The 13,737-nt window shown below is 42.7% G+C and overlaps 2 protein-coding genes across 3 annotated transcripts; one reads left to right on the forward strand and one right to left on the reverse strand.

Annotated features, from left to right (window-relative positions):
• Nucleotides 1–170: 170 nt before the first annotated feature.
• aste1b (asteroid homolog 1b) lies at nt 171–4,742 on the reverse strand. Of its 2 annotated transcripts, none has more exons than XM_013909657.1 (7): nt 4,685–4,742; nt 3,784–4,046; nt 3,071–3,337; nt 1,952–2,955; nt 1,624–1,855; nt 1,302–1,494; nt 171–1,117 (listed from the first exon to the last, which is right to left on the reverse strand). In XM_013909657.1, exons 2-7 carry the CDS (start codon nt 4,019–4,021, stop codon nt 781–783), a joined length of 2,271 nt encoding a protein of 756 aa, XP_013765111.1. In that variant the 5' UTR covers nt 4,022–4,046; nt 4,685–4,742; the 3' UTR covers nt 171–780. The 2 variants fall into 2 exon arrangements, with proteins under 2 accessions (XP_013765111.1, XP_005728327.1); XM_005728270.2 differs by lacking the exon at nt 4,685–4,742 and adding an exon at nt 4,326–4,407.
• Nucleotides 4,577–12,925, forward strand: smarcc1b (SWI/SNF related BAF chromatin remodeling complex subunit C1b). The gene is made up of 28 exons (XM_013909612.1): nt 4,577–4,834; nt 5,119–5,238; nt 5,542–5,627; nt 5,720–5,801; nt 5,891–5,983; nt 6,102–6,171; nt 6,265–6,334; nt 6,447–6,522; nt 6,844–6,969; nt 7,269–7,351; nt 7,440–7,546; nt 7,647–7,706; nt 7,849–7,877; nt 7,993–8,108; nt 8,196–8,267; nt 8,351–8,464; nt 8,750–8,903; nt 9,005–9,115; nt 10,238–10,297; nt 10,434–10,692; nt 10,827–10,898; nt 10,988–11,034; nt 11,120–11,222; nt 11,318–11,460; nt 11,798–11,932; nt 12,106–12,238; nt 12,413–12,499; nt 12,587–12,925. The coding sequence occupies exons 1-28, from the start codon at nt 4,667–4,669 to the stop codon at nt 12,652–12,654; spliced, it is 2,844 nt and encodes a 947-aa protein (XP_013765066.1). The 5' UTR covers nt 4,577–4,666; the 3' UTR covers nt 12,655–12,925.
• Nucleotides 12,926–13,737: the final 812 nt, after the last annotated feature.

Raw genomic sequence — 13,737 nt, forward strand, 5'->3', positions numbered from 1 at the left:
TTATTTGGTTTGGTCCTTATACAAAACACTGTAAAATTAGTTTTTTTTATAGGCTGTAAAATATTCTGTGTCAAAGTGTAGATACAGCATCTGTAAGTACTTAACTCTTGGCTGTGTGCTGATTTAACACTAGTGTAGCATCTTACTGTTCATTAGCTTTGTGTTGTGCCTTTAAAGAGAAAGCGTTAACATTTTATTCTTAGCTATAAGCAGTTACAATTAAAACACATAGCTCAATGTGATGGTTTACAAAACACGTTTCCATTTCTTTTCAAATACAAATATGATTAAAAATATAAGAGCACCAAGTTAGTGAAACATAAGGCAGCTGCAATGAAATGAAGAAAATGTAAGATTTTATAAAATGCTCCAGACTTTTTCATTAGCTGCCATACAACTTTCTGCTCATGTTACTGACAACTGTTTAAATGTTGTGCTCGAATATGTAAATAAAACTGGGAAGCTGAAAACAAGTGCATTCATTAGAGTAAGATTACTTTGAGAAAAGCTCATGATGCATAATGATGCTAAAATTGTATAATTTGTGGAAAAACTGATGTTCTGATATGAACGTATGTCTTTACAGACATTACTCGAGATGGCAATGCACAATTAAACATTATGACTAGAGGAAGTTAAATTAGTGCAACATACACAGTGGTAAACATTAAGAGCTGTCATTTTTCCCTGAGCAACTGTTGTAAACCACTGACAGGCCTTCCTTAATTTGGCCCCCGAGCAAGTGTTTTTTATCCATCTGTTAATTTTTCTGTCTCCCTATCAATAATGCTCATCGTCATCATCAGACTCTTCCTCGCTCATAAGGAGAGCAAACCGGTTGTTTATCTCATTAGCATCTCTCCCCCCTCCCTGAGCTCCTCTTCCTCTTCCACCTCTCCCTCTTCTTCCTCTTCCTCTCCCTCCCCGCCCTCTGCCTCTCCCCCTCCTCCCTGATTCTGAGGATGAGTGAGTGGCTTTGGAACTGCAGTTCCTCACAGCATTCAGCAGGGAGGAGTAGAGCTGCGCAGACAAAGATCCCCCAGGCAGCAGAGACTCAGCATTTCGGCCTCCTTTCAGATACCTGACGAGGCCGTGCACCAGCGTACCACTGAACAACCTGAGAGACAGAGGGAGTGAGAACAAGGCAACAAAGATGCAAAAATGTACTCTAAAAAAATACTCTTTACCATCGTGGTATAACTGTGGACAGATATCACATATAATTATTATCATCCCATTTGTGTAAGCCTAGCAGAAAAACCCCAAACTCACTTCAAATGTAATTGACATACAGTACTTACCATGAGAGATGAGGTTCTGGCAGCGGCAGCAGCAGTAGCTGATTTAGACAAAGTGCACTCCAAAGGCAGGCCTGCCATTGGCTGAAACTGTGAGCCATTCCAATATCTACTCCCCGTCTCTCACCTGGTCTCACACGTTGTCGATCCAGCCCTGCACACACTTTATGTTCCAGAGCCCAGTTTGGCTGCGGGACTGCAGTGTTTGAAAGCAAATACAAGCTTTTAGGTAATGGCAAGAAAAATGAAAGGTTGGCATGTTACTAAGGCATATTAGTCTTTTTAACCATGTCGAAGAAACCAGGAGGGATACAATCCAACTAACCAGTGTGTTGATAGTGGATAGCTCCAAGCTGTGTGTTCAAGAAGACCTCTCCATAAACCATGCCTAGGACCAAAGCTTGCACCTGGGGCTGTGAGGGTGTCGGTGTGGCCTCTCGAAACCAGAATCCTGTCACAGCTACAGGCAGCTGCAGGTGGAAAGGAACGGAAACTAAGGCTGACTGGTTCACGCCCAAAACTTGTAACAGGGCACCAAGTCGGACTGCTGCAGGAGCCTGGAACAAAAATATTGAAAAATACAATCAGATCATGTGGAAAACTTCTAACTCCAGACAGATGCAAAACAAATACTGATTCTGAAAAATGTTTACCTGACCAAGTCCAGCCAGGTGTACATGGTTTCTGAGTGGGACTGCCTCCACTTCCATCTTCTTCAAGTTCAGGTCCAAGCGATCATACTCTTCCACAGAAATGGGAGCGCCCTGAGCCTGGACTGTTGATGACCCAGCTGCTTGTTCCTTGCTAAATGCTGCACTTATGCTCTGACCCCTACCTCCACACCCCCTTCCTCCTCGCCCTCTCCCACCTCTCATTCCCTGTCTGTTTTCTTGCATCCTCGTATCTTGTATTTCACCTCCTGGCCCCTTCATTGGCTGTGTACCTCCAACTCTTCCTTCAGTTACATTATCTTGAGATCTGTGCAGTAATATCCCATATACAGCCTGCCGAATGGCTCTAGAACTACAGTGGCTGCTAGCTAGTTTACTGTTCTCCACCTGCGGGATGAGAAGGACCCTGCGCATCACCAAAGCATCAAGCACCAAGGGAGGAAGCCGACCCTGAAGTGCTGCTGTCGACAGGCACTCCGGCAGCTGTGCCGGCCCAGAGGTCTGCCCTCCCTGAAATGCCTTACCTCCAGAAAACCAGCGGGCCACAGAGCTCGGAGCCTTGATATGGTACTCCTGCATACATGCCAGCAGCCTGGATGCGAGACCACCCTTCTGCCCTCTTTTGCCCTTACAGGCTTCCTCCCCCATTAGGCTGCTCACTTCTTCTAAGGCCTCAGCCACAGTTTTAAAAGAGGACAGCCAAAGAAGGAGGCCTTCAATACGAGAAGGGGGTGATCTACCTTTACCCCTGCCGCCAACTCTCCTTAACAGACTTGCATCTAACAGAGAGAGAAGGGTTTCAGTATCTTTTGGAGTTCCGTAGTCATTTCCAGTCAGAACAGCACATAGAGGGAGCAACTCGGGGTTCATGCCCCCGAACAAGCGACACAGGCCTGCAGTGGTGTAGCAGCGAGCTAAGATGTAGCGTTGCGAGGCTTTACCGTTAAGGTTGGTCCACTGGAAAAAACGGAATGGCAGATAACCTCCTAAGATCAGAAAACAATTGAGATAGATACCACATGAGAAAATACATACTGCAAAATACTGTTACCACCAAAGGGCTATTTTGCATCTATGTTAAAGTCCAGAGACTATCCACACCTGGAAGGTCAAAGATATAAAAGTCACTGTCATTTGTCAGCACTGGGCATTTCCACTCTTGTGCCAAGCACGCAATCTCCCAGTCAGCCTCAGCTGGACACTGGATGAGCGGGACTCCACTCTGGATGAGGACCTGAATGAAGACGTCTCTTGTAAGAATGGGGAGAACAGAGCCATTGCGGCCGTGAGAGAGGTTGTCTGCCTCTTTTATCTTGGACTGCAGGCGCTGGCGTAGAGTATCAAACTTCTTGTTACTGGGGTCCATCCCTAATAATAATAAAAAGATAGGAAAACAGATGTTTGCAGGTGTTATAGCATTATTTAATGTGAAAAGTGGTTTTTGCTTTAGGTTTGTGCAGATCAAAGATATAAGCAACAAAAGCATTCATGAAAATGTAAAGGATAAAAAAATCTAATATAGTTCAATGATATAATGATTTAATAAGCTACAGACCTATTTGTTATTACAATGAAAAGCAATATAAAGATGACTGAAGTTAAGATGTCCTATTGAAATTAAGGGGAATGTTTACTAAATGAGGTGAGTACTTAAATTGAAGATATTAGATGATGTTGTACCCAAATACAGAGAACTTAAAAGAAAAAGAATAAAAAGAAAAAGAAATAATGTAAGCTGTCCCCTTTTTTAAATGTCTAGAAAAGTACATACTTAAAACATCCTAACTTGACGGCCTTGTATAAAGCATCTTTACCTCCATCCAGAACCACATATGGCTGGATGTTACAGGTTGCCAGTGCAGTGAGGAACTGGGTGAGCAGGGAAGCAAAGGCATCGTAGTCCCCTCCGTGCAGCTGATCCAATCCGTGGCTAAAGTACAGGCGGAAATAAAGACTGCACCCATCGATAACGAGCCGACTGTCCCTAAACTTCACATCTTGTAGGAAGTGTCTGTTCCCCTCTACAAAGGTCGTCAGACCATGGACACCCATTACATCTCTGGGCGTGGACGAGTTCCTAGAGTGAGATGATGTATAAGATAATGGTACTCACGTTGGTTAAAATGCACGAAAGACAGTTTCTGTGCAATCATGCAATAAACGGAAGGTAACTGCCAGAAAATGACAGGAGTCACAGTTCGCTCCAATGTGAAGTAAGAGACACAGAGACTGTCGGCTGGAAAATTACGACTCATCGGAACTTACTGCAACATAAAACTATGAGTAACTGACGACAAATGACATCCAGAATCAGCCGTATTTAGTAGAGCAGTAAATGTTTACGAGTTTTACTAACCAATGACACTTTCTTCTCTTTACTTGCTCGAGTGTTTTTCTGTCTTGCGCAGTTCCTTCCTTGTACTTCAAAATAAAGTTCCCGGCTAGTAACAAACGTGTGTATTCCTCTGTAAACACGATAATATCTAATTTTCCTCTATATAAAAAATCAGCAAAGAACACGCGCAAATAAAGCCACAACACTGAATAATGACAGTTAAATTTTAATTAATTTGAAAAGCCTTACGCTAAATTGCGTTTGCGTTCTCGCGAGGGAACACGAGAACGCAAACGCTAGCGAGGGCGCTAGCCAGTTTTGTTCTCACGTTTGAAAATTAATTACGTTTTATTACGACCACAATGTCCGGAGGAACAAACCTCGGGATTCCCGGGACAAGCCAAGCCACCCCCGGTGCATTTGCACACCGAAAAAAAGACAGCAGCCCGTCCGCTAGGTTTTGGGAGAGTCCGGATACTTTAGCCCAGCTGGAAGTGGTGAGACAGTGGATCGGGAAGCACTACAAAAAGGTAGTTAGCCGACCAGGAAGCTAAGCAAGATGCTAGCCGCTCCCCCTCCCTGTTAGCAAGCCCAGTGGGTTACAGCGTAAACATACACTGGCTGTCTAGATATAGAGAAATTAAGTCAGCGGACCCTGCACAAAAGGAAAAATATACAAACGTGAAGTGCAAATCTAGCGCAGTCGTATCACATGTAAATACAGTTCTAAGCTTGTGTATATAATAGAGTATTGAGTGGCACGATAAATAAAAATTCTACTCCTATCTAATTTCAAACCCTCTCTGTTTGTTAGTATGTTCTGGCGGATGCCCCATCTTGCCAGGTCCTGGCTGCAGTCACCCTGCAGCTTCTCCAGTTCCAAGAGGATGCATTTGGCCGACAAGCTACCAGCCCTGCACTCACCAAGCTGCCTGTGAGTCTATCTCTCACTGTCTATCTAATTGTCGTCACAAGTGACTTTAAAATGCCTGATAGAATTGGCTTGTAAGTCGCTGTAAGTGCCTCACTTTGACTTTGTAGTGTACTTGGAGTATTAAAGTAGTAGTAGACTGATTATTGATTGATGAGTTTAAAACTGTGGAAGCAAATGGTTGCCTCTAAGTATGCGTGACACTTAATAGTGAAGAGGATTAAAAACAACAACAACACCCAAATATGAAAGTTGTTCATGTCCATGACCCAAACCCACAAGAAAACCTTGTTGATTTCTCTACAGGCACAGTGCTTCCTTGACTTGCGACCAGGCGATGGACTCTGCCACATTCTTGGCACAGCTTACAAGTTCAAGTTTGATCAGGGCTGGTGGGTAGTTTCCTAATATGATCCCTAACAGATCTCATTTGCTTCCACCTGTGTCCTTAATATCTCTTTGTTCTCTACCTATTTTCACACAGGCGAAGGTTTGACTTACAGAATCCATCAAGGACTGAGAGGAACGTGGAGATGTTTGGTACAATTGAAAAAGCACTGATCCAGGTGAAAACTGCAAATCTCAATACACACAACTGCACACACATACACACCAAGGACTGTTCCTTCACAAACTTGAATATTTGTCACAACAGAACAACTGCATGTCATTGCCTGTCGTATATCTGGACCCTACACTGGATCAGGATCTGGCCGGCAGACTAACTGGCATCATCACCAAACATCAGGTAAAGTACTGCAAATAAGTAGAAGATTATTTGTAGCTCAGAGTGAGACTAAATGTATGTAGCTCTGATACAGTAGTTGGATTTCAGTGCTACTGATTCACAGTTTGTCCCCCTGCAGGGTACTGTTACAGAGGACAGAACGCTTGCCAGTCATCACATATACCCCTGCCCTCCCTCGACAGAGGAAGGTTAGTTAAAGTTTGTATGTGTATATGTGTTTGCTGATGTTATGATGCCTACCACTTAGCTTAAATACATTTTGTATACACATCTGTTTTTAGATGAATGGATGCGTCCTGTCATGCGGAAAGACAAGCATGTCTTGGTACACTGGGGCATGCACCCTGACAGGTAAAGCAAGCACACACACACACACACACACACACACACACACACACACACACACACACACACACACAACACTTGACCAGCATGAAGTGACAACGTCTCTTGTCTCTTACAGTTATGATAGTTGGCTGTCATCGAGTGATGTTGAGGGAGAGGTTGAAGAGCTGCCACATCCAGAAAGGCCCTGGAGGGTTAGTGTGGCACCACATACATCATGCTGTCAGGAGTTAGTTACTGCTGCAGTTACTGAGTGATGTTTGTCTTCAGTTTTCTTTGTCAGACAGAATGTGATTGTCAGCGGGGACATTAAGGAACCACGCGTACTATAAATAATAGATGATTTTATATAATGTCTAAAAAATTTACAGAAATTTTACAGCTGACTGAATCCTATTCATTTAGCATGCTCTGTATTCCTTTCTTACACTTGATGAGATACCGAAGTATGCATCACTCATTAATATTCAATTTGTGTGGGTGTGTGTGTGTGTGTGTGCGTGCGTGTTCTCCAGGTCCATGCTGGTTGGATTCTGGACACGGATGTTTTCAACGAATGGATGAATGAGGAAGACTACTGTGTGGACGAAAGGAATGTGCCAGTCATCCTCCGGCAGCGTATTCACCTCCAAGACGACCAGGTTTGTGGGAAGTAGTAAAAAATGGCACTGGTCTGTAGGCTTAGGAAGGAGTTCCCCTGTTATTAATGCATGCTTACGTTTTAACAGTTTAATCAACTGCAAAAAGCAGGTGTGATCCTGTTGTGTGATTCTTTTGTTCTCAGAATTGTAAGCAGACACGCTTCTTTTCCCATTTCAGACAATTCTAGAGATGAAAAACAGCTGTCAGACACAAAGTTGCAAATCCTGCTCTTTTGTTTCAAAATAGTCTCTATTCCATTTTTAGTTTTTCTCCATCTGCCTTTAACTTTTTGTTACAGGATCCAAAGTCTACACCCTCCAAAAAGAGAAGGCGCTCCCCGTCCCCTCCCTCCTCTGAAGGCAGGAAGAAAGGAAAGAAAGGGTAAGACATAGGTGTTTCTTTTAATACGGGGCTGTGCTTTTGGGTTGTCACAAAAGGTATCACTGTTGATTTGTGTGCTCACACACAGGAGAAGGCGTGGACAACAGGACGAGGAGCCAGAAGAGGACCTGACCAAAGACATGGAAGACCCGATTCCTGTGCCTAACATGGAGGAGGTCATACTACCCAAGAATGGTGAAACTCTTGAAGACAGTGTCCAAAACTCATTAAAAATGTGTACATTTCCTCTAAAGTGTTTAAATGTGTTTAATATTTTCTTATCCGATCTATGTAGTCAACCTTAAGAAGGACAGTGAGAACACTCCAGTGAAAGGAGGGATCATGGCTGACCTAGGTAGGCATGCTTGTGCCATCGTAAATGCATACAGAGAAGTCTCGAAACATTAAAATAATTTTTTTAAAATATGTCATTCGTATGTTTATGTGTGATTTTTTTTTTTTTTTTTACATCCTTGTAACCACTGTCTTTTTTTCAGATGACCAGGAGGATGATTTCCCAGGACGGGTAAATATGATGTCATTTCTCTCACTTAAAACTTTTCTAATTGTAGGAATTTTGGGTTTAGTTTCCAGATTTGCAAAAAGTAATATTTCTCTGTGTATTGCTCATCTCTATTTAGGAAGATGAGGATGGAAGAGCAGAGATCCCACGCCTATCAGAGGGAGAGGAAAACATCACAGAACAAACACATCACATAATAATACCGAGCTACACATCATGGTTCAATTACAACTGGTAAGAATATGTATTTGCATTTACCTGTATGCTGAACCTCTTAATTTTATTCAAAAGACCTAAAAGCTCCCTGTGCATCTTGTCCAGCATTCACTCGATAGAGAAACGTGCACTCCCTGAATTCTTCAATGGGAAGAACAAGTCAAAAACTCCTGAAATGTGAGTACTGCTGATGTTTAGACTTTACCGCTATTACAGATGATCGAGAAGGCCTCAGTATAGCTTTCTTTACACCTTCACAGCTACCTGGCATATCGTAACTTCATGATCGACACATACCGGCTGAACCCCCAGGAATACCTCAGTTCAACATCCTGTAGACGCAACCTGACTGGAGACGTTTGTGCCCTCATAAGGTATAACTTTGTGCGTGTGGGTGTTTGCTGTCATGTGTGTCTGCTGCATCTGCTAAATTAGGTTTAGTGTGTAGGTGTTCATCTGTGAATGTGTTAGTAAATGAAATCTGTTAATGCTGGAAAGCAGCAGTAGGTGGTATATGTGTCGTTAATGATTCTGTAGTTAATAAGTATTTGTGTCTAAAACATGTTGAGTTTGTTAATGTATTTACATGTGTTTGAGCTATGGGGGCTGTTCCAGCTACAGCAGATTAGAATTAATATGAAACAAATGTTTGTGTCCAGGGTTCATGCATTCTTGGAGCAGTGGGGTTTGATTAACTACCAAGTGGATGCAGAGAGCAGGCCTCTCCCTATGGGACCTCCACCCACCCCTCACTTCAACGTACTCGCTGACACGCCATCTGGGCTGGCCCCCCTGCAACACAAACCGCTACAGGTTTGTCGTGATGCTGTTGCGCAAAGCTCTCAGCACAGACAAGTTTAAAACGTTTTTGTCATGTGAAACATCTTCTGACAAAATCTTACTTATTTCCGCAGGTGTCAGCTTCACAGCACATGTTGTATTTCCCAGAAAAGAGCAGAGAGAAACCTTCAGACTGCCAAAACTTTGGTCTGCGTAGTGACATCTATGCCAAGAAACACCCTAAGGTCTTACACTGTTAATACAAAAAGTTAAAAAAAATAGTTTATAATGGTGCTTACAGTAAAGAGCAACTACAGCTCAGTACAAGTCTTGATCCAGTTTTCATTTCTTTATGTTGTGCTTCCATGGTGCCAAGTCTTGAGAAATAGTTCTCCAGACTTTCTGTCCAAAGTTCTCTTTGGAAAGTGGATACTTTTTCAACAATTTTCAGTCCAGTCCTCTTACCTGATTATTTTTAGAGCATTTTAAGGCACTTAAACCACTTGACATATGAATAATAAAAAGGCACCAAACTCATGGGATGAACCAGTGTTGTGTCTGACACAACCAGTATCTTCAGGCACTTTGTGTCTTGCAGCCTGACGCAAAAATACAGAATTTGTTCTCATTTCTTTAGTCGAATCTGTGAAAAATGCTAAAGATAACACAGCTTGACAGGCATAAAATAGTGTTTTTACACTAACAAGGTGATTCTGAAAGAGCTTTTAGCTGATGAATTGGCGTTTCAAAGCATGGTGTGCAGTGTGTCCTTAAAGAAATTGAGCAAACCGGACAAGTGGAGGCCTGATAGAGAACAGAACGAAATGCAGCAAACATCCAAAGAAGAGCTTTAAATGTCCTTCAAGAAGCCTGGAGAATTATTCTTTAAGACTACTTAAAGAAACTGCAAGAAAGCTGCCTAAGAGAGTTAATGGATTGCATTTATATAGCGCTTTTCTAGACATTCAAAGCGCTTTACAATTCCACTATTCATTCACTCTCACATTCACACACTGTTCAGGGTGTGTTAAAGAATAAAGGTAGTCATACCGAATATAAACTTCGAAGCTCATCATAATTGTACAAAGTCAGTTTTTCCATGCATGTGTACATGTTTTAATAAATCGCTGCATCCACGTCCCATTTTTCTAGCAAAGTATTAAAGTGTAGCTCAAGACTTTTGCGGAGTGTTATGAATCTTGAAGATACGTCTTAATTTGAGAGGTTTGTTTAACAGCAAGTCTCAAAATTCCTTAAAAGAGACACTCTTCCACTGTGTCTCATAGAATAGACCAGAATGTGTTTTATAACAGTGTCATACAGGCTTTATTCTTAAATCATTGTCATATTTGTGATACTTGTCTCAGACTAAAGGAGCGAGTGCAGGAAGAGAGTGGACAGAGCAGGAGACTCTTTTGCTGTTAGAGGTAAGACCAGTAACTTTATCGTCACATGCATTTTGCATTTTTTATTTATGAGATCTTTTATGTAATGAGATCTTTTAGCCAAGCCCTTAAGCCTTGTTCGTCTTGGTCTCTCTATCACCACCTCTACGTTTCTCAGGCCTTAGAGGTTTACCGAGATGACTGGAACAAAGTTTCAGAGCACGTGGGCTCCAGAACGCAGGACGAATGTATCCTCCACTTCCTCCGTCTGCCGATAGAAGACCCTTACCTAGAAGACTCTTCGGCCTCTCTTGGTCCACTGGCATTTCAGCCTGTGCCTTTCAGCCAATCAGAGAACCCTGTTATGAGCACCGTGGCCTTTCTGGCATCTGTGGTGGATCCTCGTGTGGCATCAGCTGCAGCTAAGGCAGCATTGGGTAAGACTACAGAGGGAAGAAGGTTCATTTCTGTGTAATCTAAGTTTTTAAGTACCTCTGAGATAGTATATCGTATACACAATGTTTGCAAAACAGGGGAAATGTGTGTTGTGACTGTTGCTTTCTGCTTTCAGAGGAGTTTTCTAAAGTACAGGAGGAATCGACGGAAAAAGCCTCTGAAATGTTGAACCAGCCAGAAAAGAATGGTAATGCTGAAATATAGAAAGGCAAAATTGCACATTACTCTCTCACTGTGCTGTCATAATCTAACATTTTATTGCTTTGTATCTTATAGAAGCAGTAGATGCAGAAAAACTGGAGCCAAATTCTAACCTTCATCAGGTAATGTACCAGTAGGAGCTCAGAGAGTTTATTGTGTGTGCTGGTGGAGTATGCTGCTTAACTTGAGCGTGTGTTTGCATTTCAGGTTACTGTCAGGACTGACGGGCTCCAGGTGGAACCCAGCTTGCCAAAAGTGGAGGGAGTCAAAAGAGAAAATGCTGAAAATATACTTGCTGAGGAGAGAGATGGTACATCAATATGTGCGCTACAGTGAATATGCATCGTATGTATGCATATACGCATCAGCGGCTCTAATAACGAAATTTTCTCGTGTGCGCTTCAGTAAGGGGAGATGGCGACGAGAACGCAGGCCGGCGGGAGGGGGATGGGGACGACGGGAGGAGAGTGATGGAGCTGGAGCTGGTGGAGGGCAGCGTTGCCACGGCAGCAGCAGCAGCTCTGTCCTCGGCTGCCACGAAGGCCAAGGTAAAGCCCACCCACTGGCTTAAAATCCAACCAATCGCGCATATATAAACTAAAGAAATGCTTAAGTGGAGGGTTTGGGGGGTTTTTTTTCTCCATTTATTCCACAGGTTTCCTAGCAACCAAAACAGATGTAAAATATCTTGAAGGTTACTTGAAGGAAACTCTCCCACTTTGCATATAATTAATTGGGGATATATGAAGAATATACTGTATACTTCCCAGTGTTTGTCTCCACTTCCTGTGGTTGTTTTACCTGTGCTACATTCTTAGCTATTACAACCACTATACCAACTACTGTTGTCTTCTATCACTGGCTTTTTTTACTCTGTATTTGAAGCATTTGGCAGCAGTAGAAGAGAGAAAGATCAAGTCGCTGGTTGCTCTGCTGGTGGAGACCCAGATGAAGAAGCTGGAGATCAAGTTGAGACACTTCGAAGAACTTGAAACCATCATGGACCGCGAGAAAGAGGCTGTGAGTGATAACGATGTCTTCTATTATACAGGGAAACTTTACTTAAATACTCCATGTCTTGTTGCTCATTTGTGAGCTATAATTCCACACTCCAGTAGATCTCTGAAAGGTTTGTGTCCACATAGAAACCAAAAACAGTATTTAACACCTGTGCATATGCATGTCCCATGCAGTTAGAGCAGCAGCGGCAACAGCTGCTGACGGAAAGACAGACTTTCCACACTGAGCAGCTGAAGCAGGTGGAGATGAAGGTTCGCCAGCAGAGGGAGCAGCAGGGGCAGCCGGGTTACACAATGCAGCATTCAGGTCTGAACATGGACACTGAAAGCATTCTATCAGTCTATAAATATGGTTAACCCTTCAATTCTTTATATAAAACCCATAACATGATCACATTGTAAGGTGCATCCACTGCCACAGAAATCGGTTCAGTCCTGTCTATTAGTCTGCCATTGAATTTTAATCCCTTTTCCTCCCTAGGCCAGTCCATTCCTAACCGAATGATGCCTGCAGGAGGAAATGCCCAAACGATGGCTCCTCGACACCCTGGAGCTCCAAATGGCATGTGTGAGTGTTTTCCGCTGTTGTCCTAGATTTATTACTTTATATTATTTCGGAGTGTACTGACACAAAGTTCTTCTGTCACTATCTCAGACCCACCCTCACAACCTGATGGGATAGCACCAGCTCCCACTGGTCCTCCATCATCCAGTCACAGCTGAACTAATCTGAAAACAGCACGTGCAGGTGTGAATACATCACTCGTCTTTCAATCTAAACCAAGCATCTGGAACAGCTGCTCACAATTAAACTCTGCAACGCTTCAGTAGTTTCATTTCTACACTGAAGGATTCGCAAACAGGTAGACACAGTTGATGTGTATTTGTTCAACAGTGCAGCTCATCCACTCTTTGTGAACTGTTTGTGCTCTGATGTCAGAGTTGAGAAATCTGTAGACTGAACTCTGCTCATTAAAGGTTCTTTTTTATGAAACAGTTTTGTTGCTTTTATCCTCGTTCAGCTGGTTTCTTTATGACTTTGTGCTATTTGCAGGGGTCCACCTTCCAATCCATTGATTGGCATGTTGGTGGTACACATGTGCCAGAATATCATTTCAAATTAAATTACAGCCTGTGATTTGAGCTTTGAAATCATTATCATTATGTGTATGGCTTGTTAACGCAAACACCTAATCGTCAAGAGGATCTGCTGAAGTTTAAAGTGAATTTGGGGGGGGGGGTAGTCTTCCCACACAGCCGTCTCTAGAGTTAACAAAAAATGGTTTAAAAAAAAAATTCCATTGAGTGGCAGTTCTCTGGGTGGAAACGCCTCATCTGCTTTGAATAATGAGGTAATAATGAAGGAAATGGCCAGACTGATTCAAGCTTACAGGAAGGATGCAGCTCAAATTACTCACTACAACAAAGTTATACAGAAGAGCGTCACTGAATACACATGTTGAATCTTGAGGCAGAGGGGCTACAGCAGCAGAAGACCACACCAGGTTCCACTCCTGCCAGACAAGAACAGGAAACTGAAGCTACAGTGTGGCAAAAAAGTATTTAGTCAAATCAAATCAAATCACTTTTATTGTCACATCACATGTGCAGGTACATTGGTACAGCACATGTGAGTGAAATTCTTGTGTGCGCGCTTCACAAGCAACAGAGTTGTGCAAAATACAATAATGTAAACAAGCAAAATACAAGAATGGCTACATCTGAAACTAATAAATATATGTACAATATATAATAGTATATGCATTTCTGGATGTAGTCAGCCACCGATTGTGCAAGTTCCCCCAC

Source organism: Pundamilia nyererei, unplaced genomic scaffold (genome assembly GCF_000239375.1).
Source record: "Pundamilia nyererei isolate P.nyererei 1_Seehausen unplaced genomic scaffold, PunNye1.0 scaffold00028, whole genome shotgun sequence".
NCBI lineage: Eukaryota > Metazoa > Chordata > Actinopteri > Cichliformes > Cichlidae > Pundamilia > Pundamilia nyererei.